The sequence below is a fragment of the Brachyhypopomus gauderio genome, chromosome 16 (genome assembly GCF_052324685.1).
Source record: "Brachyhypopomus gauderio isolate BG-103 chromosome 16, BGAUD_0.2, whole genome shotgun sequence".
Classification (NCBI taxonomy): domain Eukaryota; kingdom Metazoa; phylum Chordata; class Actinopteri; order Gymnotiformes; family Hypopomidae; genus Brachyhypopomus; species Brachyhypopomus gauderio.
The window spans coordinates 20,837,220-20,861,916 of NC_135226.1; the positions used below are offsets into that span (position 1 = coordinate 20,837,220).

General features: G+C 45.6%; 2 protein-coding genes across 6 annotated transcripts; both read right to left on the reverse strand.

Moving 5' to 3' along the window:
- Positions 1–829: 829 nt before the first annotated feature.
- Positions 830–14,663, reverse strand: ppp2r1bb (protein phosphatase 2, regulatory subunit A, beta b). The gene is made up of 15 exons (XM_076976092.1): positions 14,520–14,663; positions 13,494–13,584; positions 13,160–13,260; positions 12,311–12,543; positions 12,045–12,192; positions 10,715–10,870; positions 10,492–10,606; positions 10,325–10,395; positions 7,621–7,755; positions 6,158–6,331; positions 5,834–5,894; positions 2,645–2,799; positions 2,385–2,527; positions 2,216–2,307; positions 830–2,132 (listed from the first exon to the last, which is right to left on the reverse strand). The coding sequence occupies exons 1-15, from the start codon at positions 14,631–14,633 to the stop codon at positions 2,116–2,118; spliced, it is 1,806 nt and encodes a 601-aa protein (XP_076832207.1). The 5' UTR covers positions 14,634–14,663; the 3' UTR covers positions 830–2,115.
- Positions 14,664–20,196: 5,533 nt separating this feature from the next.
- On the reverse strand, positions 20,197–23,362 carry nkapd1 (NKAP domain containing 1). Of its 5 annotated transcripts, XM_076976095.1 has the most exons (7): positions 23,164–23,362; positions 22,951–23,018; positions 21,810–21,884; positions 21,591–21,694; positions 21,377–21,505; positions 21,221–21,274; positions 20,197–21,130 (listed from the first exon to the last, which is right to left on the reverse strand). In XM_076976095.1, exons 3-7 carry the CDS (start codon positions 21,876–21,878, stop codon positions 20,710–20,712), a joined length of 777 nt encoding a protein of 258 aa, XP_076832210.1. In that variant the 5' UTR covers positions 21,879–21,884; positions 22,951–23,018; positions 23,164–23,362; the 3' UTR covers positions 20,197–20,709. The 5 variants fall into 5 exon arrangements, with proteins under 5 accessions (XP_076832210.1, XP_076832208.1, XP_076832209.1 ...); XM_076976093.1 differs by lacking the exon at positions 23,164–23,362 and having other exon boundaries at positions 20,197–21,134; XM_076976094.1 differs by lacking the exons at positions 22,951–23,018; positions 23,164–23,362 and adding an exon at positions 22,403–22,547.
- Between the last annotated feature and the right edge of the window lie 1,335 nt (positions 23,363–24,697).

A 24,697-nucleotide genomic window follows, 5' to 3' on the forward strand; every position in this document is an offset into this window, starting at 1 on the left:
ATTGAAACGTTTTGCATATGCATACAAGTGGACTTTTGTTTTGAACAGTACACTCACACCCATCAGGCACAGAGAGCCAACAGACTCTCTCTCTATTTAGGCTGATCCTAATCATTTGGGAATCTGATCACCACTGAAGTCCATCGACGGCGCGCCATCCACCAAACCACTGACCGCACTGTGAGCACAAAGTTCAGTCCAAACCACCACAGAACATCTGCACAGGTCAAAGCATCACAGGTCTCGGTCCCTCGCTCTCTGGTGCGAAGGCCGCGGCCGTTATTTATGTTTCATCCCGAGCACAGCTGTCCTTGCGTAACTCTGAAAGATGAGCCGAAACATCAGAGAGCGATTAAGTCTGGCCGGCCCACCCTGAGAGGACAGGAGGCACGATGGCGTGGTGCTTCCACACAAGCCAAGCTGGAACGCTACACCAGACCGTTCAAGAACTCGCCATAGCACCAGCCAGTGAGACCACTAGCAGCAGGGTTAGGCAGAGGAACTATAAAAACGTAACAAGCCGTTACAGATGTTGCAAAAGGTACTGCTGCCGGAAGAGGAAATCGAACTCGTACTATTGTTAGATTTGAGCACGTTTGTGCGGAAGGCATGCAGTAAAACACTGCTGATATGATACACTAAAATGTTGGAAAATTGCTCATCAAGTAATTATGGACTTTTTCACGTTTATATAGAAACACCACCCCTTCTCTAAAGCCCAGCGACACACCTGAGAAATGATTCAGTGTGTGTGTGTGTGTGTGTGTGTGTGTATACATGCGTGTGTGTTTGCGGAGGCTTGCGTAATTCCAAAGGCAGTGAGCCAAAACCAGTTTTGTATTTTTATTTAGTTCCAAAAGTACAGTAGAGCCCCACTTGGGTTAAAAATGGGTCCAGATGATTCCCAACAATCCGAAGGCGGGAGCAGGAGACTTCAGCCCAGACTGATGATCCCGTCCCGTTTCAAAACAACGCAACAGCCTTCCAGAGGTGGCGCCTTACATCACATCTCTACCCAGCACAAGAACGCAGATCTAGAATAAATTTATCCTTCACATTCAGATGAATATCGCTACATGAACTGGAGGCAGGGCGAATGCTACACCAACACTCCATCAGCTGGATGCATCGGGGAGAAAGGACAGGCAATGTGTTCACAGCTGCCCACAACAGCTGTAGAGGAACTCCAGACACATCTTCGTCAGTCACACATTTCCACAGTAAAATTAAACGAGCAAAATTTAAACTTACAAAAACAAATATATGAAACCTATATTTATTTCATTGGCACAAAAAATCCATTAGGAGCTGTAGGTCTAAAAAAAAAAAAAAAAAAAAAAAACCCATGCACAAAACAAAAACGTGGAATTATCAAAACACATGAGAATGGGGCGGGAGGAATGTCCCGCTGCCGTAGGGTGGCGAGACGCCATGGTCCCGGGTGGGTGAGCGGAGCGGTGCCGTGTGCAGAGGGGCTGGCTGCTCCATCAACACAAGCACGCACACGCTGGCAATTGTACATCAGCAGCTGCAGAAGTACGAGTCCATCAGAGGCGCTCTACAGCGGGTCGGTTCTGGGCTCCAACACGCTCCCCCGAACCAGGAGCAGCCCACCTGACCTCTAGGAGCTCTCAAACTCTCCAGCTGGTGATAAATGAGCATAACGGTCCGTAAGGCATTCGTTTCCAATCTTCCAAGGTCTAAACTTGGTCGTGACTGGCCGGATTTTGCTCAACCAGGCCGAACGTTGTGCTGCTCCGGCTCGTTAGCGCACTGTAGGGTCTTTCCCGCGTGCTGGACTCAACTCTGCAGCTAGTGATGAAGCCCTCGGTGTGTTTCAAACACAGGCATTGCAGTAGGGAGCACATGAAGTGGAGGGTTACTCCAGCAGCAGGACTGAGAACCACGTAGCATGCATTGCTTAACTCTAGCGGTCACTGTTCAAAGCAGATTTACATCACGAGAAGGGCTGCAACCCTTCGATCATTCAATATCACGGACAGGAAAGAGGAGCTACACCGAACATTAATACGGAACGATTCAAAACCAACTATAAATAAAATACAACAGGTCTTCCTTCGTCATGGACGTTTCTCTGCAGACCCAGGAATATGTTCAGGCTAAGGTAAGAACTGTGGAGACAAGAAGAGGGAGACATGGTGAGACAGTGGGAGACAAGGTGAGACAGTGGGCTAGTGCAGGAGGGGAGACATACCACTTATAGCTTCCTGAGCGAAGTACTTCACGTCCATGTCTTGGTCTGTGGCTAGTATCTCCAGAACTGGCTTCACCTCCGCCTGCAGGGCACTGCGAGACAGCAGGTCTGTGAGCACGGTGCTTTGAAACGGGACATCACAGGAAAGGAAAGCGTGCGAGGAACTTACTTGCTGTCTAAAACTGGTCCAATTTTTTGTAGGCATTTGGCTACGTTGAAGCGCACGTTGGCAACCTGGTCACTGGCCATTTTTAAGACAACGGGCAGCATGTGCTTGGTGGTGATCTCCTGCCCGCACGCTTCAGAGAGAGCCTGAAGACACACATGTGAAGAAACAACATTCGCTGAAGGAAAGTGGCAAAGTATACTACCTGCAGAGGGAGCTACCAGCCAGGGGCACTTTGGTTTTTAAGGGAGGCCAGAACTCACATTGATGCAGAAGAGAGTGGTCATCCTGTGTAGGTAGTTGGGGTCGTTGGACATGCTGAGTACTTTGGGAACGATGGTGTTCTGGGCCCACTCTGCTCCAAACTTCTCCACCAGTTTCATTAGGTTGCATGTGGCGGCTTCCCGGATGGCGTAAACTGGGGATCGAGGCACAGGCCGCCATGAACATATACTTTTGGAATTCGGCTCTGAAGCAACATATTTTCTTTGCCAAGACGGCTAACTTGAGACCCTCGGATTTGACTGAACTCGCAGCGAACAGCGAACCTCCTCGTATGGCGCACTACCAAACCCAGGAGAGATATTTCAGAATTGTAGCGCACACATTTGTTTGACGCAGGCTGAGGGGAAAACCCAAAGAAAACATGCCACTGATGTTAGACAGCATTAGTGTGTTAACTGGTGCAGAACGAAGAGACCCTGTGGCTAAGTGCTGCTCCAGCTCTCCGCTGCTTACGCAGGAACCCTGGGACGTTGCGAGATGGACAACGTTCCACTGATGTAACGTACGTTTCTTTGTGCGACTGTGCCCATGTGACTCACTGAAAACCTCCATACAGACAGGTCCTCTGGACCAAAGTCAAACATACTTCAGCATACTTCTGAACCAAACTGATCACCAAGATTTTGTCTGAAACCTAGTTAACAAAAAAGTCAATTGTTCAAAAGTCAATGATGCAACGTGCCTGAAAAGCTCAAAACGGTCAGGGTTAGGGTTAGGTTCATTGACTCCGATTGTGAATTTTGAGAAGCAAGCAATAAGGCCGACACGAGTTGCCATCCTGGGTGCACTAGCACAGGAGATACGCTGGAGGCAGCATATGCGCATTTGAGACTCAAGACGAGACCATATTACCACCCACACCCTGGCCAAATGGGTCGGTGCACGCCCCCTCTAAATTCTGGGAGCAAATAACATAAAAGAATACTTAATCATTAGCTACCAAGGTAGCTAGCAAGCTAACCAGCTAGGGACATTAATGCTAGCATCTATACTTAGCTAGCTAGTTTGCTACCTTAGCAAACTGATCCCAAACTGCTTTATTTTTAAAAATTTCAAATCAGTGAACACTAACAACGTGAATTTATTGTTAGTTTTTAAGTGAAGCTTGAGTCTGCCATATAGTCAGCTGACTGTTGACCTAGGGTTAGCGTTAGCCTAATCCTGCCAATCGCCATCAGTCATATAAAACCAAGTCATATAAAACCTGTTCATCATAAAGAAAAATACTGGTAGAGATTCACATGACAGGACCTTATAGAACTGAGAACACCATCACCAAAACAACTACCGTATTTTCTGGACTATAGAGCGCACCTCAATATAAGCCGCACCTACCAAGTTTTTTTTATGGAAAATGTTGCATAAGCCGCACCGGGCTATAAGCCGCAAATATCTACTGAAGTGAATACAGTGAGTCCCCGCTTAACGACAGGTCTGGTTAACGACGGACCGGAATTACGACCGACTTTTTTAAATTTCACGCGGAGGAGCAGTGGCAGCACAGTGGAGTGTTGTGGAGTGTAGTGGAGTGTTGTGTACGATAAGCTGAGGCAGCGCAGCCTCCACCGCAGCCCATCTCGGCAACGCGATCACTCTCTCACGCTGAACGCACGAGAACATTGTTAGTTTTTTTCTATACTGTATTTGCGATTAAAGCGTATCTAAATCTAGGGTCACAATGACGAAAACTGCTTTACGACGGACTTTTCAGTCTCTAACCCCGTCGTTAAGCGGGGACTCACTGTACATTTAATTGAACTGATCAGTTTCTGAACGGTGCCTATAGCATTTATGTGCAACAGTTTTGGCTTTCAGCTGGTGTTGTGGCAAATTACGACTCCCCTCGTTTATCTGCATAAAGATGCTACAGATTATTGATTTATGTTTCTATGCATAAATAAGTGCTAGACTTTAATTATCCATCACAGCAAACGGCATTATCTATGTCCAAAAACACACTGGCTCAAGGATGTTAATTATTTTAAATAAAACACACATTGGCTATACCGAAGTTCACCTCTGACCACTACTTCACAGTATTACAGCAGTATTATGTCTAAATATCTAGTTAGGACAAAACTAGAGTGCTCAATGAACTAAGTTATAATCACTGTAACTCCCCAATATCATCTGTAGCGTCTTTTTTGGCACAACACATGTTGGTTTTAAAAAATTTCTCCGTCGTGCCTGCTGCTTGCATGTGCTAAAAGAAATTGAGCACTTTCTTCTTTGATTTACAACTTTGACCTACCACCTGATTCACTTTCTGCTCCGCCCCCTGACGGGTGAATAAAAGTCTACAGAAAAGCCGCACCTCAATATAAGCCGCATCGTTCAAATTGCGGGGAAAAAAGTAGCGGCTTATAGTCCGGAAAATACGGTAGATTTTACTAGTCGACCACTACAGGGTCATAATCAGTAATATAGCGGCTTCACTTTTCACCCAGTCATCCTGTCCACTTGTGTAGATACAATCTGTGATGGACACTCATCTGAAAGCAGCACCAAGGAGGTCATGAGAATTACACCAGGACCCTAACCCTAACCCTAACCCTAACCCTAGCCCAGGACCCTAGCCCTAGCCCAGGACCCTAACCCTAACCCTAACCCAGGACCCTAACCCTAACCCTATCCCAGGACCCAAGTTCAGATGTCGCATATATACTTGGACTAAAGTAGTCCAGCCACTTTAGTGCCTTTCAAGGAGCTGTTTACAATATTAATGCAGAACACGAGTATCAATTCATCAACATGACCTTAAACATGAGTCTAAAATGAGACATGGACCAGTAAATTATTAATCTGCCTGTTTCAGGTGACTCAAACGAACGCAAACCATCAGAAATGACTGAAACGAAAATAACTGGCACAGCAAATCTGCCGGAGTGAAATCATATTTCAGAGCCCTCCAGCACCGAGGTGAAGCCATGATGAACTGGCCTACATGGGAGGATGAGGAGAGCGTCAGCACGGACCCCACATCAGCAGTGAGGGGAAGCTCAAAGGGGCCGAGGCACGCGAGAGACATAAACGAGAGATAACTGAGAATAACTGAGAAGAGTGGAACAAGGAAATGGACAAAGAAGCAGTAAACAGAGAGGAGGAGTTTGAAAACGGCACGGCCATCACCCAGTACTTTCTGTTGACACTCCTGGGGGAAGACTTACCATGGTCTACGAGCCAGGCCATGCACAAGGAATTCAGCTTCTCATCAAAGAACTCCACTCCCTGTGTATGCGAGGGAACACAGAAAGGTGCCCGTGGCACCAATCAGCTAAAAATACCAAACGGAACAATGACAAAAACCAAAGGCGCGGTGGGAAAAATATTTTTCTATTGTCTGGTATTCTTTTCAAGGCTAGAGATAAGTAAGGTTCCGATACGAGGTGGAATTAAAAAACAGCCCGCCGGGTAAAAGCAGAGAGCCGCTTGTGGCAGCCATGTTTGAAGGTCAGTGCGGGACGCGTGCGAGAAGGGAGAGCTCCACCCACCAGCTGGCCCGCCAGGAGGGGCATGTACTCGATGATGGCCAGACGAACGCGCCACTTGGCGTCCTCCGCCAGCTCCACGATGGCGGGCAGCAGAGACTGGGAGAGCTGACGGATACCGATCACCTCGTTCACACAGTCCAGGTTAGAGATGATGTTCAGGCGTACCTCGGGACACTGCACACACAGACACACACACACACAGTTAGTGATATTCAGGCACACACCAGGACACTGCAGGGACACACACACACTTTATACACCCATAACCTTAAACGTATTTAAGGACTCTGCTTGCTGCTTTGCTAATTGATTGAAGTGTCGTCGTGACACCAGTGCACATGGCCCCGTTCACACTGTGCTGATCTAATAAAAATGGTCATGAAAGCATCAAACCCCTCCGGCATTAAACTCAGCTCCCCCATAACGACAGACTCTAGTGACACGACTTGTTTATTCTCCCATGCATGACCTTTTACGACTAAACCAAAAGGCTGTGATGGTTCCCTAAAAGGTTGCAGTGAGCCTCCGGTCCACATACCGTTAAGGTCTTACACACAGCGACGCCAGACAGACGCTTCCTACCAAACGTGCTACTGTGAAGAACGAGTGGAGCCCAAACTGCAAGTTCCCTACTCAACAGCAGGCAGGAGATGGCAGGAACCCACAGCACAGAATCGGTCCCCTTCACATCTAAACACTGTCCAAGCTGCTGTTTGACATTCAAGAGGACGGCAATAAAACAGAAGGAGGCGAACACAAACACACGGTCTCTGCAGCCCCTCCCAAACTCCTCGGCTGTGGCAGGCCATAAAGCTTCGCAAGGGTCAAAGGCTGCAAGTGCTAAGAGCAGGCAGGAGAAAACAACTCCAGTCTTGTGAAATGGGCCTTAAGGTTGGAAGCCCGTCTCTGCCAACAGAGGCAGCAGCAGGTCCAGGTTTTCCAACAGCACCGTCACAGACTGGGACAGAGTTAAGCAGACAACAGGGGCTCTAGGGAGGATGACAACCACGACTCCCCACAGGGTCAAGAACAAGGTGACTCCCAAACCTGCCAATTTGCATCTGCATGAAAGTAAACCTAAACCATAAACCAGAGGGTAATGTGATAATTCATTATCCACACAGGGGAGGACACAGAAAAGGCAAGACTGGAATTAAACTGCTGCATGGTGCTCGGATGTCTTCTAATACTTTAAAACATACTGGGGAGTCCTTGATGTGACATTTAAATATGGGCCTGCATGATTTTAGTCCCAAATGTAAATTTGTTGGTTCATGCAAACACTGGTGACGGCGTTAAAGGATGTCCAGAGATCAATATCAGTATTGCCAAGATCAATACTGCGATAGCAATTAAGAAACGATACATTGTTCCAATCCCAGCACAGAAACGGAGATGGAGCAGGTGTGTGGGGGCGGGTGTGTGGGGGGGAGGGGGGTGGACAGAGGGCCCAGGTGTTTTACCTCATCCTTCAGCTGGGCCAGGAAGAGTGGGAGAAGATGCTCCACTGTGTTGTCTTTGCCCAGGATGGTGGAGAGGCCCATGATGACGGAGGCCAGTGCAGACTTCACATGCTGATTTGTGTCGGACACCAACTCCTGTTGAAGCGGGGTAGGGTGGGGGTTTAATGAGGGGAGGGGGGACAGCAGGAGTCATACAATTCATTCTCTGGAGAAGCAGTAATCATGGCAGACCGATTACCTCCATCTTCTGGCTGAAGAGAACAGCCAGGAGAACTCGACAACATTTCATTAGAAGTCATCACAATGATGTTACTTGGAAAAGATTTCCAACCCCCCCATTACACACACACACACACCCCCCTCACCCTACACCATTCTTATTTACATGCAAGTCTAATTCTCTGGGCTCAGCAAGCAGCTTAAACACCACATTCAATCAGGTTTGTTGACAACATGAGCTAAAAAGTGTTTACAGCTGAAATGAATCACCCTTACATAACCGCCTTAATGAATATCCAACATCAGGCGGTGTGGGTCTTGGGTCAGCCATGAGTGATTAGCATAGCAAGACCCAGGCGTGTTGAGACGGTTCAGAAAAATGACCAGCGAGTGTCAGGATGACTGGAGTAGGACCCATCTGGGAGATGTACTGTGAAACGGGGTCACGGGGTCATCCCGCCACGATCAGGTTAAAAACGAGCGTCACCACCCCTCAGGTCAAAGCAAGCAGACCACTGGAATAACTAAGTAATAAGTCATAACTAAGAAGCTACCCTCTCTCAATTTCTGCATGTAGCTTGTAACATTTGTGGAAAAATTATTTATACAACTTTACAGCACCATAAATCCCCACCATACATGACAAATGCGTACAAAGACCGCACAGAAGTTGAAATTCTCATAAAACAGTAAACCCCATATCAACCTATATACTTCCTATATATTTAAATACATGCACACACATCATACATTTCCCCTTCAAAATAAAGACCACAGTCACTAAAAATAAAAGGTCAATAGTAAAAATTATATATATATATATATATATATATATATATATATATATATATATATATATATATATATATATATATAGCAATTTAAACAGATAGATTTTCCATATTCTAAAAGGACAAAGCTGACTCTAGCCATCACCACCACCACGTCAAGACCCAATTTGATCTTTTTTTTCCTGTTAATTTTGTGTCGCAATTACAGTACAAGCCACCGTTTAGGTACATGAAGTACCCAAAGAACTCCAGACATGACACATAATCCAACGGCGAAAACGTGGCTCAGAGCAGCAGACTAGGGCACACGGACACGTTTAGTCACGATTCTCAGCATTTCCAAACGCTTTATCTGGCCGAATTAGGTCGACTGAAACGACAACTCGACAGGACTTCCTCACTTCTCACGTTTTCCACTCGTCAATGAAGTTTTAACTACAAATGCACAGCGGAAACGCAGGCGGTGAATAAATAACGCCGTAGCGAATGCCACGTGACATCAGGTGCCTGATCTGCACTGCACAGCCGTTCTAAACTGGCCTTAAACATACTGCAATTAAGCCGCTAAAGGACCGTGTGTAAATTATTTATGGCACCGCTTTCCACGGCTAAACACACCGTTACACCTGACCGTAAATAAAGGCTGTGTTCCTGCACCAGGGTGACATACGGGTACCTCTCTCCTCCTCCTTCAGAAGGCTAGAAGCATGCTCCCCCATGACCTGACAGAAAATAACCCGGCGTAGACAGCCAACAGGTCTAGACACACGTCACGAAAAACACAGTGTTCAAATACATTTTATTAGCTCCAAACCAGATGTAAACGAATCTAGTGGAATTCTATTTGTTGCCTTGGAAACACATGTTCATGAATAATTAAGCCACATCCTTCCACTATATGCAGAGGTGTCAATTCCAGGTTTAGAAAGTAAAAGTCCTCACCAGGATTTTGCTCAGGCTTCCTGGATTGTGTTGATTTCATTAATTTTACCTGGATTGCACTAATTAGAAAATCTAGCAAGCTTGAGCAAAATCCTGGTGAGGACTTTTACTTTCTGAACCTGGAATTGACACCTCTGACTATGACAGATAAAGGTCGTCTAATACTGAACTGGTAACGCTGACTAACATTGGGACGCATGACATCGTAGTCTGAACATGGAAATAAACCGCCATACAGGATAATTCAGCACTGTAATCACAACACTGATCCCTGCTGGCCAGTCGAAGCCAGTCGACTCTACAGGACACGTGAGCTCAGGACAGGTGGAGGGGACAGGTGGAGGGGACAGGTGGAGGGGACAGGTGGAGGGGACAGGTGGAGGGGACAGGTGGAGGGGACAGGTGAGAACAGCAGGGTGAGGGAACGCAGCAATCATGGAGATTTAAACATCTATTGACCATTGATGGAACAAACCACATATGTGATTGACCATAGATGTGAAATGGTAATCAAATATTAACTTGAGGAAAATGGCATGTCGGTCAACAAGTCGGTTAAATAACTCAAAACCTGGACTTGAGCTGCATGGCTTTAAAGCACATGCGTGCAACGTGACAACTCTATTAGCTCCAATATCCCAGACCTGTCAATCAAAATCTTGCCCATCATGGCTCTCCTCGGCTATCATCTCACGTGACCCACAGCACATGCCGACAGACTCCAGGAAGGCAGGAGGACTAAAAAACCCTACCTTGACACAAGGCAGGACGTGGGTCATGATGATGGTCTCCTGGCTGTCTTCTGGAAGGTTCTCACAGAACTCTGGTGAGGAGAGAGCCCACAGAAGATCAGAAACCTACGCCAGTTCCAGACGGTCATGTCGGCGTGCGGCTGGCTCGGAGGTCACCTCTCGCTCACCTTTGACCTTATTGGCAGCCGCGGCCCGCACCTCGGCCTCACAGTCCTTCAGAAGGTTCTGGAAGGCCGGGACGAGGTCGTTCTTTGTGATCTCTGGGCCGACCGCCTTTTGCAGCTTTGAGCAAAAATAGAAATGTAAATAAAATGGGGAAATTGTCAACTAATATATATATTTTTAAACAAAGCTGAAGACGAACTGTGCTCGTCCTTTCGGAGGTCTCACCTCGGAGAACTTGTCGGCCACCATGTATCGCACCCTCCAGGACTTGTCCTCCGCGGCCTGTCGCAGGGTGGGCATGACCAGCGTCTCCAGGTCCTCCTGGGGCATGAGTGTGGAGATGCTGACACAGGCCTCCACCGCCAGCAGACGCACGGAGTCCTGCCCCACAAACACAGCAGGGGGTTGAACTACAGCACACACAGAACTAATCCCAGAAAGATGGAACTGCATCCTGTTAAATCAAAGCTTCAAAATGAAAGACTTTATAAAATAAGTGAATTAACGCTTTCAGGACTGTGGGCGAGTGTAAACGGTGCAGCTGTACTGCTGGTTCTGATGTCCTGTAGAGCAGGACAGCAGGGTGCACGTGCACACGTGACCCCACGCCACTCCAGAACGTGACCACTAGGTGCCCAGTGTTTCTCTCAGGGAACTACGAATCTTCTCCCATCGTCTCAGAGCTCAGAGATTATTCTTCATTTTATGCCATCATATTACAGGTCTAATAACCTGCCCACGTAGCCCCTTTACAGATTTTGGATATGGGAGCAGATAAACAAATACGTTTGTTCTTCCAGCTTTGTAAACAAAAACAGCAGCAAAGACACAGACATACACAGCCCAGGAGCATTATGGGATGTCATTTCTGATCAGAATCCCAGTGGTTCAGGATTTTTTGTACAGTTACACCCTAGAAACGAGTCCCAATGCCACTTAACCACATACCCCACAAGTTAATCATACGCTTTCATACGCTAATCATAATCTTTTTAAAAATTGTTGAACAGAAAACACATTTCAACAAAACAGGTGATGCAAATGCATTTGCTAAACACTAACAAGTAGCAACGCAGAGACATCATTCCTCCTCCGAATGAAACACACACCACAAAAATTGAGCGTTAACACTCAAAATTCAGCAGCAAAGGGCAGGACACCAGCATGCAGCAGCAGAACAGTCAAACACACCCAGAGAGGCGAGGCCGCACATCTGGACCGAGGCAGTGTATCACACAGGCCTCACTCATCACACACACGCCGGAACACAGGAAATACAGCCTCACGCGACCACACACAAAAACTCTGACCTACACACCCACTCCATCATGGGTTTGATTCTTTTTATTCAATTTCTTTTCTGACTGGGACAGAACGGAGGAGAGTCCAACTGCTTCTGACAAACTGCCTCATGTCACATGTGTGAATCTAACCATGATTACCTGGAGGTGGGGCTCTCAGATCTCCACATGTGGTGGGTGTGTGTGTGTGTGTGTGTGTGTGTGTGTGTGTGTGGGGGGGGGGGGGGGTGGGGGGGGGGGGGGGGGGGGTTTACCTGCTCATCAGAAGCCAGTGCCGTAAACAGGGGGATGATGTCACTCTTGACATAGTCCAGCTCCAGAACTTTGGCGAACTCGCCCAGCTTAGATGCAGCCGCACGCCTCACCATGGGGGTGTCATCCGAGCAGAGGGTGCGGAAATGCCTGCCACACACACACACACACACACACACACACACACACACACACACACACACACACAATCAGCCGCTGTGGCCCGTCCTACAGCCGGCCCGCGCGGGAGCCCGGTGGCCGTACTCACTGGCGAATCTCGGCCTTGACGGCGCTGGAGACGCGTGGGTAGCAGACGCTGAAGAGGCCACAGGCGGAGGTGCGAGAGGTGAACCAGTCTCCGCATGCCAGCCGCTTCACCAGGGGCTCGAAGTGCACCTCCAGGTCCACGGGAGAGTGCTCCTGGGAGATCTTACGCAGGGACTCCACCGCCTTGTCCCGCACCACCGTCTCCTCCACCGTGGCTAGACTCTCCAGCGGCGGCTGAGGACACGGAGGGAGGAGACCCAGACACACGGAGGGAGGAGACCCAGACACACGGAGGGAGGAGACCCAGACACACGGAGGGAGGAGACCCAGACACACGGAGGGAGGAGACCCAGACACACGGAGGGAGGAGACCCAGACACACGGAGGGAGGAGACCCAGACACACGGAGGGAGGAGACCCAGACACACGGAGGGTTAAGACCTTCAGACACTTTCATTACTAAAGACATTAACACTGTTATGCCCCACATCACCGCGCCCGTGTCTCAATTACACGGGGCAGGGAAAGGGGAGCTGAGAATTTAACTCAAAACATGCTACTGCTGCTATGGCAACCACAGAACCGCATCAGCCCAGTCCGTCTACCTGGGAGCAAAAACCCTTTAAAAAGAGCAGGAGCCAGAAATATCACAGCATCTTGGCCGAGAATGTCAAAGGAAATCTTATGACAAGAAGGGCAGTGTAGGAACACGTAACACACGGCAGAACTCCAAAGTCATTAATGTCGACCCAAAATATCATGCAAGATCACAAAAAGATGGAGAAACCCAAAACTGTAGAAGTCGATTAAAAAGACGCCCCCCCCACTGCGAGCATGTGCACACACTTACCAGGAGACAGTGGACGTACTCTGCACCTCCCACCAGCATGGTGAAGTTCCCCAGCTGGTCGGCCAGAGCCAGAAGCACCTCATCCTCGTCGTAAATGGTGTCTGCATGAGAGAGACGGCAGCTTCAGAAACTCAACCACTCACATCAACTCACAGCGAGGGAGCGGAGGGGGGCAGAACCAGGGGGCAGGACCAGGGGGGCAGGACCAGGGGGGCAGGACCAGGGGGGCAGGACCAGGGGGGCAGGATGGGGGTGATTAAAAAGGAAGAGGAAACAGGAAAGGAGGCGAGCACAGAGCGTGGAGGAGCGGCTCTGGCGAGGAGCAGCGGCGTACCAGTGAGGAAGGGCAGGAGTTCGGTGCGGGTCCGCTCCACGCCCAGCGCCAGCGCGATAGTCGACAGCTTCTTAATGCTGTTGAGTCTCAGCTGCAGGTAAAGAAAATGAGGAGCGTTTGAACATTGAAGACCAGGAAAAACTCAGAAATCAAACACTGCATTATGAACACAATGTGAAAAACTGGAACTCGATTCATGAATTGAATATCACATTGAATATCAAAGTGCATTGACCAGACACACATTAGTGTAAAGATCATGATTTAAATGTTGCTCAGTAAAGACAATATACAAGTATAAATACAAGTGAGAAATTGCCCACAGCAGAAGAGCACTTGGAACAATGTTTGTGCATTTTGTCAAGACTAAAAAATGACAATGATAAACAAAAATAAAAGGAGAAAACCCTTTAATGGTGGTTCAGTGGACACATATCAGTTACTTAGAGCTGGATCACAACTTTATTCACTATTCTCAAAAATAAACCTTAAATATTGATCATGCTGTGGTCAGGTGTTTACTCCATCACGGTGTGAGATCTGACATTTATTAGACTTGGAGTTAAAGGAAATTGATGCACTTCTAAAGATTGTCTAGAATCAATCTACAAATCAATTAATCAATCAATCAATCAATCAATCTAGTTATATCAGAATACAAATACACTGGAATGAATGAATGAATGGATGGATGGATGGATGGATGACTGAAATAGGGACCCAGTGATTTTGTAAACGGTATTTGAGGTTAGAAACGTCCGTCCTTGTTTATTTTACACAAGCCTCAGTGTAGTCAGTAAATCTCAGTGTGAAACTGAATCACTGGATCAACATTTAAACCGTTTAACGTCAAACACCCACGACTCCCACAATGCTAACATGCTAACGCTAGCTTAGCTCGTTAGCTTTAGCCTAATATGTCTAGCATTAGCTAGACTCATTCTAACATGTGATTTACGGGTTCGACAATCATTTCATTTATTTTAAAAAAAGGAAAAGACCACATGTGTATATTGTTTGGTTTACCTGGACGTCCTCGTTCCTTAATTCGTCGATTAAAACCGCAATAGGGTAGAGAGAATCATCTCCTTCGGCTCCGGCCATCTTGGACTCGAGGGCTGGGTGAGGTTCCGCCTCCATCGCGCAGTTTCAAAGGCGCCCTGCAGGATCCTGGGAAAATACCCGCCAAATTAAAAGACTGTCATGGACGAGCAAAAAAAAAAAAAATTTTGAAACAGAAATTAAAAAATAGATTAAGGAAATTATTTTCAAAGTTAAAATAACAACAACAACAATAATAATAATAATAATAATAATAATAATAATAATAATGATAATAAAATACAAAATAAAGGAAAAACAAATAAATGTGGATATATATTCCCAAAATTCCACTGCAAAATTTTGAGGAAAATAGACAATGACATAAAAAAAAATGTAATTTGCTAAATTCTTATACAACCTAGTTAGGACAGTTGAACATGAATAAATGTTTATCTTTACCAGTTAAGCTTTGTTGCCATAACGTGTGTCCCAGTACTATCCAGTAATAAACACTGCTCATTAAACATTTGAAACTTGAAGTAAAAATGAGCAAACATTCAGTATTAAAATGGACTTACAACAGTAGATCAAAAAGCTTTTTTTTTGGCAAACATGAATAAAAGAAATCCACCATTAAAACAGTCAGTATGAGCAATGACATTATAGTGACATTTAGGTAGAGAAGGGTCTGCCATTCTTCTCTCTCAGTCAAGACTTTACAACATTTGTTGGAGTGTTTATTTCTGGGATTACGATATTTTCATAGCTCGCCAGTTCCCTTGTTATGGAGATCACATTTTGCAGAATCATGAACTTGGTGGATTGTTGCAGGTTTCAAGACATCATAACCTCAGTCAGGCGATGTCTACACCCAGCCTCGCCTTTCTGCCTCTCCAGACGAGTGTCTGTCAGGAGCGAAGGAGCAGTCGTGCAGGGGAGGAGGGAGGGAGCTGTCAGCTGGTAATAATCACGGAGCTGCAGGCAGCTGCTGCAGATGACGTCAAGACCTCCCCCCTCACAGCGTGTCCCCCCTGACCCACACACACACACACACACACACACACCTCCCCCCTCACAGCGTGTCCCCCCTGACCCACACACACACACACACACACACACACACCTCCCCCCTCACAGCGTGTCCCCTCTGACCCAGACCTGCTGCCTGTGAACTCTCTCGGTTCTCTTCACTCGCACACACACACACACACACACACACACACACACATACTACACACACACACACACACTCTACACACACACACACATACATACACACACAAACTCCACCCCCCCCCCCCCCCCCAATTGTAGTGCGCAGTTCCTTTAGCCCCGCCCACTTCGGGGCCACAGTGTGCCTAGAACATCACACCCTCGGGTTTATGCAACGTTCAGCCAAGCCCCTTCATCTGTGAGGTTAACATCGACAGCATACGTTTCATCCTGCTGTTCTACACAATCATGTCAGATGTAAGGCATATCTAACTCACACATGTTGACGGTCTATGAACTATGCAATTAATTTTGTGCAACAGTATACAAATTACATCTCAGACTAGAGACAGGGGAAAACTGCAGAAAATTACAGTAATATTGAAAACAGTGGTCATTTCTGTTTACTGTAATTATTCCTGGAGCCACACATTTGCTTGTTACTGACGTCTAAGTGTTGCATCATGTCCCAGCTGTGAGGAGGTTCATAGATTGCTCAACGCAAGCTCCTTCTGCTGCCCTGCTTGTCTTATTACCTCGCCGAGAACATTTGTTCTCCAAATGACTCTCTTTGTTGCTCTTTTCCCCTAATGCATTGCTCCTAAACTATATATGAGAGAGCCTCGAAGAGCAATTTTCTTGAATTTTACAATGTCGTTTACTCGGCATGGCCTCCCATTAGTATTGGGCAAGTGAGGTTTAGCTTAGCAAATGGCACAAAGTACTTGGAATGAGATGAAGAGAGCGATGAACGTCAGGTGTGCAGACTCGTATTATCAGCAGGGGAGCCTGCTGCGTCCATGTTAACCTCCCGCTATTGACTGAGTGCATTTTATTTGCTGGTATAGAAGGTAGGGTAGTGCTGTTTATCAACCTGCACGTTCTTGACTAAAAAAATAGGTCTGTCACCTGCAGAAAGGCGACGCCTCCCAGGTCACAAACGCTGTCAGAATTGGCAACAGCAAATGCACTGAGCCACAGGGGAAACATGGCTGGTTATTTTTACAGGAATAAACCCACCACTCAAAATAATCATGTCTTCCTGACCAGCGGAATTGTAGAGTCTATAGTCCATTACCTGAAGCAAATCCTTTTTCTGCCTTACAAAATGTATAAATAAAAACAAACAAAATATTTCTTAACAATAACAGCGTAAGACCATGGTAAGACAGAAGTGAATCACAGCACGCATTATTTGTGGCTTTCCGTTTCCAACATCAATGATCCTGACTGTGCACAAACCTCTTTACTCTGAAATCGCAACAACCCATGTCATGAAGGCATAATATCCTCAAATAAAACACAAGTCTCTATGTGCTATACAGACACGATTCTATGGGACATAAGAAAGGCTCGGACAGACTGTATGTTCTAAGTAGATTTAAAAGCAGTCAAAGAACACAAGACTGAAATAAAAAGTAAACACACAGAGGTTATTTATTGAATTATTCCTTTAACAGCAATGAAAAACTGAGTCACCAGTCTAATAGCAAACAGTCAGTGGTAGACAGAATCGAGCAGCTCCCCTCACCAGCCTGTAAACAACCACCTCATTTGGTTTGTTATGTTTTTCAAGTGAAGGGAAATACTGGTAACCCAGATGGGTCCCTGAGGGCCACATCGAGGCCAACCTCTCCTCATGTTTATCACCATTTGGAAACGGGGTGCCCTATGTGTTTGTAACGTGAGTGGCACGTTGACGTGAGGGCCGACGTGCACCAGGACAGCTGCACGAGCGCCGTGATCACCCTTGCTGTGCGGTTCCGAATCAATTACTGCTGCAATTTATCAGCAGGGCTGAGCTGGCACTCACTGACGTCAAAGCGGCGTCCCATAAGGCCGTGCATGCGGAGGGGGTTGTGAAGACAAGAAAAGGGGGGGGGGGGGGGGGGGGGGTGCAAAAACACTTAAAGCTCCTTCCCTGGAAGAAAGGTGTCTTGTTGTCACATGGTGTGAGAATTTAGTAGGGATTAAGTAAATATTTTTTTCTGAGATTTGGATGGATCTGGATAACTTTGACTTTGCTTAGAGCTGAAGATGCACGTTTTCTTATGCAACCCCCCCCCCCCTCCCCCCCCCTCCCCACATCAGTTATGAAACAGCATGGCAGAGTGTCCTGTCTGAGTCAAAGATCAGTGCAGTGTTTCAAATCCTCGAATGCCACAGCGTTTGTTGGTGCTCCATTTTCAACAACAGATGAAGTTATGAAACCGAAGCATTCATTACAGCCATTTATGGAAAACAATGCCAAAACACAACATACAAAAGATGTCCCATTGTGTTGTCAAGTTCTTATACAAACTGCCTTAGCCTTTGGTCTTTCCCTCATCTTATAAATCTGAACCCACAGAAACTACCCGCTGGGGATATTTTCTGTTGTGTCTTTTTCTTCAGCTCATCTAAATCGCCTGGTTCTTCCTCCTATATTATGTGTGTAGAACACAAGCAGGGGTTCTGTAGCCCGTGTAGCTCTGTGACAGACACAGCCTCTGATCTCGCCTTAACCCCTCAAGGGCAAGATTTACTTCACCTAAAGAATGTAAATATGTTGAATCAAGAACACCTGTTGTTATTGTTCAATTTGAATAACACTGTGACTGTTTCATTTCTAGTTTCTGACAAATGCTCAGGTGGAGTCATGGTTCAAGTCTCCAAGTCTCGTACAGTCACATAATTTTCCCCTCAGTCCTCCAATCTCTATTACACTTTAAACTTCAGAAGGTGATTTCTGCCTTGATAAAGACACACTTTGGATGAAGTTTTAAACTACCAGTCGCAGAGTTGAATACAGTGCCTACAGTGCACAGCTTTTTGAGAAAAGCTGGACAGCGTGTAAAGCCCTTAGAAACTCGTCACGTAGGGATCTGTGTCCCACGAGAACCCGGAGCAACAGCAAAAGATCAAAATAAGTCTTGATCAAAAAGAAGCAGTGTGTCTCATCCTCAACCGAAAATCACTACAGAAAGGACATTACTGTCCAATATTCCAGGTACTAATCTGAGAATAAGAAATATACTTTTCCCACTCCCGTTTGATGTGAAAAACACCTATTTTGATACATACTGTGTGGGTGATCTTATCCATCACCACAGCTGAATCTGGGACAAAGTCTGAGCACGGTCAGCAGTTCACATTAAAGGAAACGGGACAGAAGTGTCACTCTTCCAAACCTGGTACTAGGACGTGTCACACTAGCTCTGGTTGGCTCATTATCTTATTACTCAGTACACGATGTCCAAAGTCTCTGTGGTACATCATCTTGTCTAACGATGCAGTAGAACAAATGTGGTGTGAGCCCTGGTGCACACGAGAGCTGTGGAGAGAGACCTGTGAACACCTGCTCTGTCTCATGGCTGCATTCAGGTCTGGCTCCAGGATCAAGTCTGTCGGTGAAGTGACCTCCAGACTGTTCTGGACAGAAGAATCCCATCACTGGGGCTGTGGGATCGTCTATAACGGTCCAGTTCGCTTTCTGTGGCTATTTAACTGCCTGTATAAACAACCAAAATTCTGCAAGCATTTTCAAAGACCTGGCGTGAAATGAATTTACTAGCACAGCTACAAGATCAAAATGAACAGTGCACATGACGCCATTATTTGAGAATCCAGGTCTGTTAGTAGTTCAGCCTCATTTTCAGCAAAAGCAATAAAACCTACAGTATGTCCCTGGACAGCCTGTTTCACTGAACAGTGTGATAATGACAGTGCGTTTTACTTAAAAGAGGTAACCAGACAATCACCTCCAACATAAGCATCTTAATTAGATGTTCTAATGGAGCTTGACAGCTTGGGAGTTTGATAACCCAGAGTTGTTTTGAGTCCCTGTGCCAGGCAGCTAAGAGAGACCAGCGTTCATTACCATAGAGACAAAATGTTCCCTACCCTGCGTACCCCGTGTTTACAAGGAAAGGTGGAAGCCAGTGATCCAGATAATGGATCTTCAGCACAGACCTGTAGCACGTGTGCCGCGGTGCATGTACAATCAAGCTAAGGAGACAAAGACAAAGGGACAGCGCACATGGGCACAGGTCTGCTCCATTCGAAGGTCATTACAGCTCGGTCCCAAGGCACGAACACGGAGGGCGGGGGTGGGGGGGAAGCTTGGCTCCGACACAAAAGCATGTCACATTTGGCACTTCCATAAGAAACCTTTGAGACAGATGGAGCTTCAGCCGTGCACAAACCTGTAGAGTTTAATGCATTTTTGGAGAAGATACTTCAGTCTGCAAAGAATGAGACGTGCTAAAAAAAAAAATAATAATACAATTGTTCAATGCTGAACTGGGGTTGTGCACCTCTAAAACTCCATAACTTGAGTAAACTCCACTTTTCTCATAATGCCTTTGGTAATACAAAGAAGTATACGCCCAGGGCAAAGTACCTGGACAGCAAACTAATGTGTGTAAAAATGGAGGAAAATTCAGGGAATGCACGGTAACAGCATAGATAAGGTTCTACAGTGCAACAGCTCCACCTGCTGGGAATTTTCACGAGTGTATTTAGCCCTTTGCGGAACATAGCAACTGAAAGACATCAAAAATACACACACACAGCAAGTTTTTCAAAGGGAAACCAACATAAAACACCCTTGACCACCCTACTTATTTCCAAGGCATTTCCAAAGTGTTCCTTATGAAAGAAAAATACCTGAGTCTTATAAAGTTATAACCTGAGTTATAAAACATAGGAAAATGACCATGATGTATACAAATACTACAAACTGTACAACCACATTCAAGGAATTTTTAAAACGGTATAAAAATGTTAATCACATCATTTAAAAGTTTAGGAAAAAACCTTGCATTTTGCCCTCGCAGTAGAAGAGATTTATCAAATTTCTAGTGAGTGAGATATCCAGGTGTCAGGACGCCACAGTAATGGTCTGCAATTCTAAACACGCCTGAACAGTTTGAATCACACGTACTAAAGTCAGAGATCAGCGGTTTTCACTGAGCTGGGATCAGTGTCTTATATATTCAGTCCTCAGAGTCTTCCTCAGATTTCTCTTCATTGGCAGCTTTCCAGTTTTTACGCTTTTTCCTTTCAGGCTCTGTGAGCGCGTCTGCTGCAGTTCTGTGTCTTTTTCTGTGCGTGTTTTCTGCCCCCGTGTCTGATTCACTTCTGTCTGATTCGCCGCTGCCCTCCTGTCTCGCTCTGTGTCTGCGCTCCTTCTTCCTGTGGCCGTGTTTGCTCTTGCTGCTCTTCCTCTTCTGTTTCCCCCCGGGGTCGTCCGCCACGCTGCCGTCCGACGCCGAGCCAGGCCCTGCACACCTCTCACGTCTCCTCTTCTTCCTCTTCCTCTTCGAGGACTTTTTGGAGCTCTTCCGTCTGCTGGAGGACATTTTCTCTTTGCCGTTCTTACGGATTCGTTTGCCGTCAGCCTTTCTGCATTAACAGAGCAGTAGGTCACATGAACAACTCGCAAAAGCGACCACTCACACTCTATCTGCATTACGATGGCTGAACCTTACCTATCCGATTCAAACTCCTCAGGATAAAGCTCCTTAAAACCACTATGACCCCATCTAAGTGGGTAAATATCACAAATTACACATTGTAATTCAAATTCAAATTGTACACAGACTTTTTAAAGACTTGAGAAGCCAGCGTGGAGCATAAGCAGTTACCTGTCCGTATCCCTGGCCTCAAACTCGTACAGTTTTCGAGTCCAGTAACAAGCTTCTCGCTCGTCTCGTTCACCAAGCCTGTCCTGCGTGGATCCTTCCAAGAAGTATCTGTCACAGTGCATGTTGCCCCTGTGGAAACACAGTAGGTGTCAGCAGAAAGTGGCGCCCCGCCGGCGTGGACAGTACCGGGCTGTGGGTGTGAAGGGGCTTCAACCTTGCACAGGGGCCGGTGCTGGTCCACCTGTGTGAGGAGGCGCTGGCAGGGGGCGCCTGCAGCTCCATGTCCCGTTGCCTCCACATCTCGGACTCCTCCTGAATCTGCACTCATCCAACAAACGAGACGGGACAAACACCTGTGAACGTCTGTAGCATTGGATTAGGGCTTTTATTTTTGGACGAGCCGGCGCAGAAACAGCCGTGTCCGACAACAAACCTTGTTGTGGGCGTCTGTGTGTCTGATAATGTTGCGGAGCAAAACTTTCCCCAGCGGGACCTTCGACATGATCACCTGTAATCAGACCACAAACAACCACACACTGAAATAAACACCACACACAAGACAACGACAGTCCTCTTGAGAATTAAACACAAACTGAAACACTTATAACGCTTTTAAACGTCCATCAAACCACAAACCCAGTCGTGTTTTATCACCTTTATCCGCTTTTACCCCCCTAGTCACACACTTAGCCAGGCTAGCTTAGCTTAGCATCCTGTACCGCTGTTAGCATACGAGGTGAATCCGCATCAAACGACACAAGTCAGCCACACACTAGCTGCTTACCAGTAAACGGCGTAGCTACAACTGCTGTATTATGCGAGGAAATTATAGATATTACAGATATTATAGATATAGACGAACATCTAAGGCTAGCTAACATGTCCAACATTGTTAACTAGCTAGCCCCATGCTAGCTAACGGGCCACTCGAGTATCTACACCGGCCAACTTCACATGACAAACATCGTTGTGTTATTAAAAATGTACATATAATAAAATATTACAATATACATATATTTAACTTGCCTTTTGTGTCTAGCTTACAAAACTACCGTGAACCACAAAAAACAAACAGGTTGCTACATCGCTTGGTTTTGAGCTGAAGGAGAATTTTACTGCCACCTACAGAAAAAGTGTGTTTGATGAAGAGACATTAAACCCAGATGTAGAGATTGAGTGTGTTTGATGAACATTCAGAGATGTAGAGATTGAGTGTGTTTCTCACACACACGTACGTTTAAATATTTAGGACAGGGCAAAAACAAGAAAAGCCAGTCATATCTTAAAACTCTGATAAGCATCCTAGTGTATCTATACCCTGAAAGAAAGCTTTAAGTATGAACACTACCTCTTCATACCCTGAAGGTTTATAGACTACATTCACTGTAAGTACAGAACACAGTAAACAAAACTAAGTTTATATTGTATCATGACAAATTAGTGAAATAATATATATAACGACTACAAATAATGATAATAAATAAATGTAATCCAATTCTATGCTGTACATTATGTGTTCAACAGGAGACTCCTGTAGATAAGATTTTAGTTGAACCTAAAGTTAGAAAACTCACCTTACACTGGCCTAATACTGTCCTGGTCCAAACCCAGACCAAAATTCCAGGGTATATGAGCACAGATTCTGCAAAAATAATTGTTTTGTTACATTTTGTTATATTATCTTATCAAATAAAAACTTCTACATGATACTTTCAGTCACAGAATATGGCTGATGCAATATTTTTCTTGGGTGAAACAGTTTATGAAATATAAATTTTCTGTTATACTTCTCAGAAAACCTCTGTTTGCTTATCAGTGCTGATAAATCATAGCAGATTATTTCTTGAAAGGTTCCATTTCTTCCACCATTTTGCAGCTTATTCACAGTTTCCTTTCCTTTGCCATCATGTGTGTTGATAATTATGTGCTGAAAGCGTGTGTGTGTGTGTTGGTACACCACATGAGACCATCACTGGATATTCAGTTCTCTTATGTAAAACCTAAGTAACCCCTTGTGAACCAATGGCACACACACTGTGGATATACGCTGATGAACATGGAAATCCCCTTCAAAAGTCATGAAGTCATTTGAGCAGGTAAGGAAGTAGGAAGTGAAATAAATACTGACTCGAGCTGATTAGGCATGCCAAGCGAAAAAGAAACCAAAGCAGGGTGAATAAAACATTCTAATATAAAGTAATATATATATATATATATATATATATATATATATATATATATATATATATATATATATATATATATATATATATATAATTATTGTACCCTCCAACTTGTGGTTTGTTCTGCATGGGCCAGCAAAATACTCCAGTATGATTAAAATGAGGTACCTTCACAACTAGATGTCCAGTCATTTGTTGGTACGGTAAACTCCAAAAAAACGATGTGCAATGTGTTTTATATATTCTCTTCAGAACATAAACACTCTTATATAACACTCATATATATTGCTCGCCATATACAATTCTACATATGCAATTTTTAAACTTAATTTCATTATGAAGTGAATTTAATTATTGAAGAGAACAAGTATATGATAAGATCCGACAACATTATCTACAGGTTTGTACGTTTCTGACCACTTCCCTGCAGGGACGCACCAGTGTGCAGGTTTTCTGGAGTTTTGTAGACAGATGTGTGACACGGTCATGTGACCTCACGCTTCAATGTTCTCACAGCACATCAGGAGTTTCTTCTTAGTTCAGTGAGGAAAGTTCTGAAATTGTGGACTTTTAATCAGTTGATTTAGGAAGTGCATTATGGGAAATACCATAGACTCTGACCAAACCTCATGTTTGTTTTGGAAATTATTGTGATGACAGCAGAGGTGGGCATTCCTGGTTCAGAAAGTAAAAGATTTTGCTCAGGCTTCCTGGATTGTGTTGATTCCACTAATTAGCAAATCCAGCAAGATTGAGTAAAATCCAGGGAAGGAGTTTTACTTTCTGAACCTGGAATGCTCACCTGTGGATGACAGGTATCCCGTGTAGTGTCACAGTAGGCCGGTACCGGTCCTCAGGGTGCCTGCCCACTCCCAGACACACCCACGCTATGACTCACAGTCTCCCGTCTAGTGACACACCCACTCATTATTCTCTCACCAGTTCCAAATTCTCTCCGGTCTATAATACCTGCAGGTCTCGCGTCCGGTGCAGTGCAGGCCTCTCGTCAGCCCGGAAGGAACCAACATATGCGCCGAACTAATCCGTGTCTCTAAACTCTTTTGTTTCGTGCTTTCAGAGGCATGTTTCATGTTGTGAATGCTTGTTGTAGCGCTGTTGTACCTTTTTGCGTTGTTTG

Coding starts and splice junctions, on each gene's coding strand:
- ppp2r1bb (XM_076976092.1), bottom strand. CDS start 14,633: ATGGAGGCGGAACCTCACCCAGCCCTCGAGTCCAAGATGGCCGGAGCC. Junction 10,607..10,714: donor TGGCCGACAAGTTCTCCGAG/GTGAGACCTCCG, acceptor TTTTGCTCAAAG/CTGCAAAAGGCGGTCGGCCC. Junction 2,800..5,833: donor GGCCTGGCTCGTAGACCATG/GTAAGTCTTCCC, acceptor CTCGATCCCCAG/TTTACGCCATCCGGGAAGCC.
- nkapd1 (XM_076976095.1), bottom strand. CDS start 21,878: ATGTCGAAGGTCCCGCTGGGGAAAGTTTTGCTCCGCAACATTATCAGA. Junction 21,695..21,809: donor ACACAGACGCCCACAACAAG/GTTTGTTGTCGG, acceptor GGATGAGTGCAG/ATTCAGGAGGAGTCCGAGAT. Junction 21,275..21,376: donor GAGGCCAGGGATACGGACAG/GTAACTGCTTAT, acceptor TTACCCACTTAG/ATGGGGTCATAGTGGTTTTA.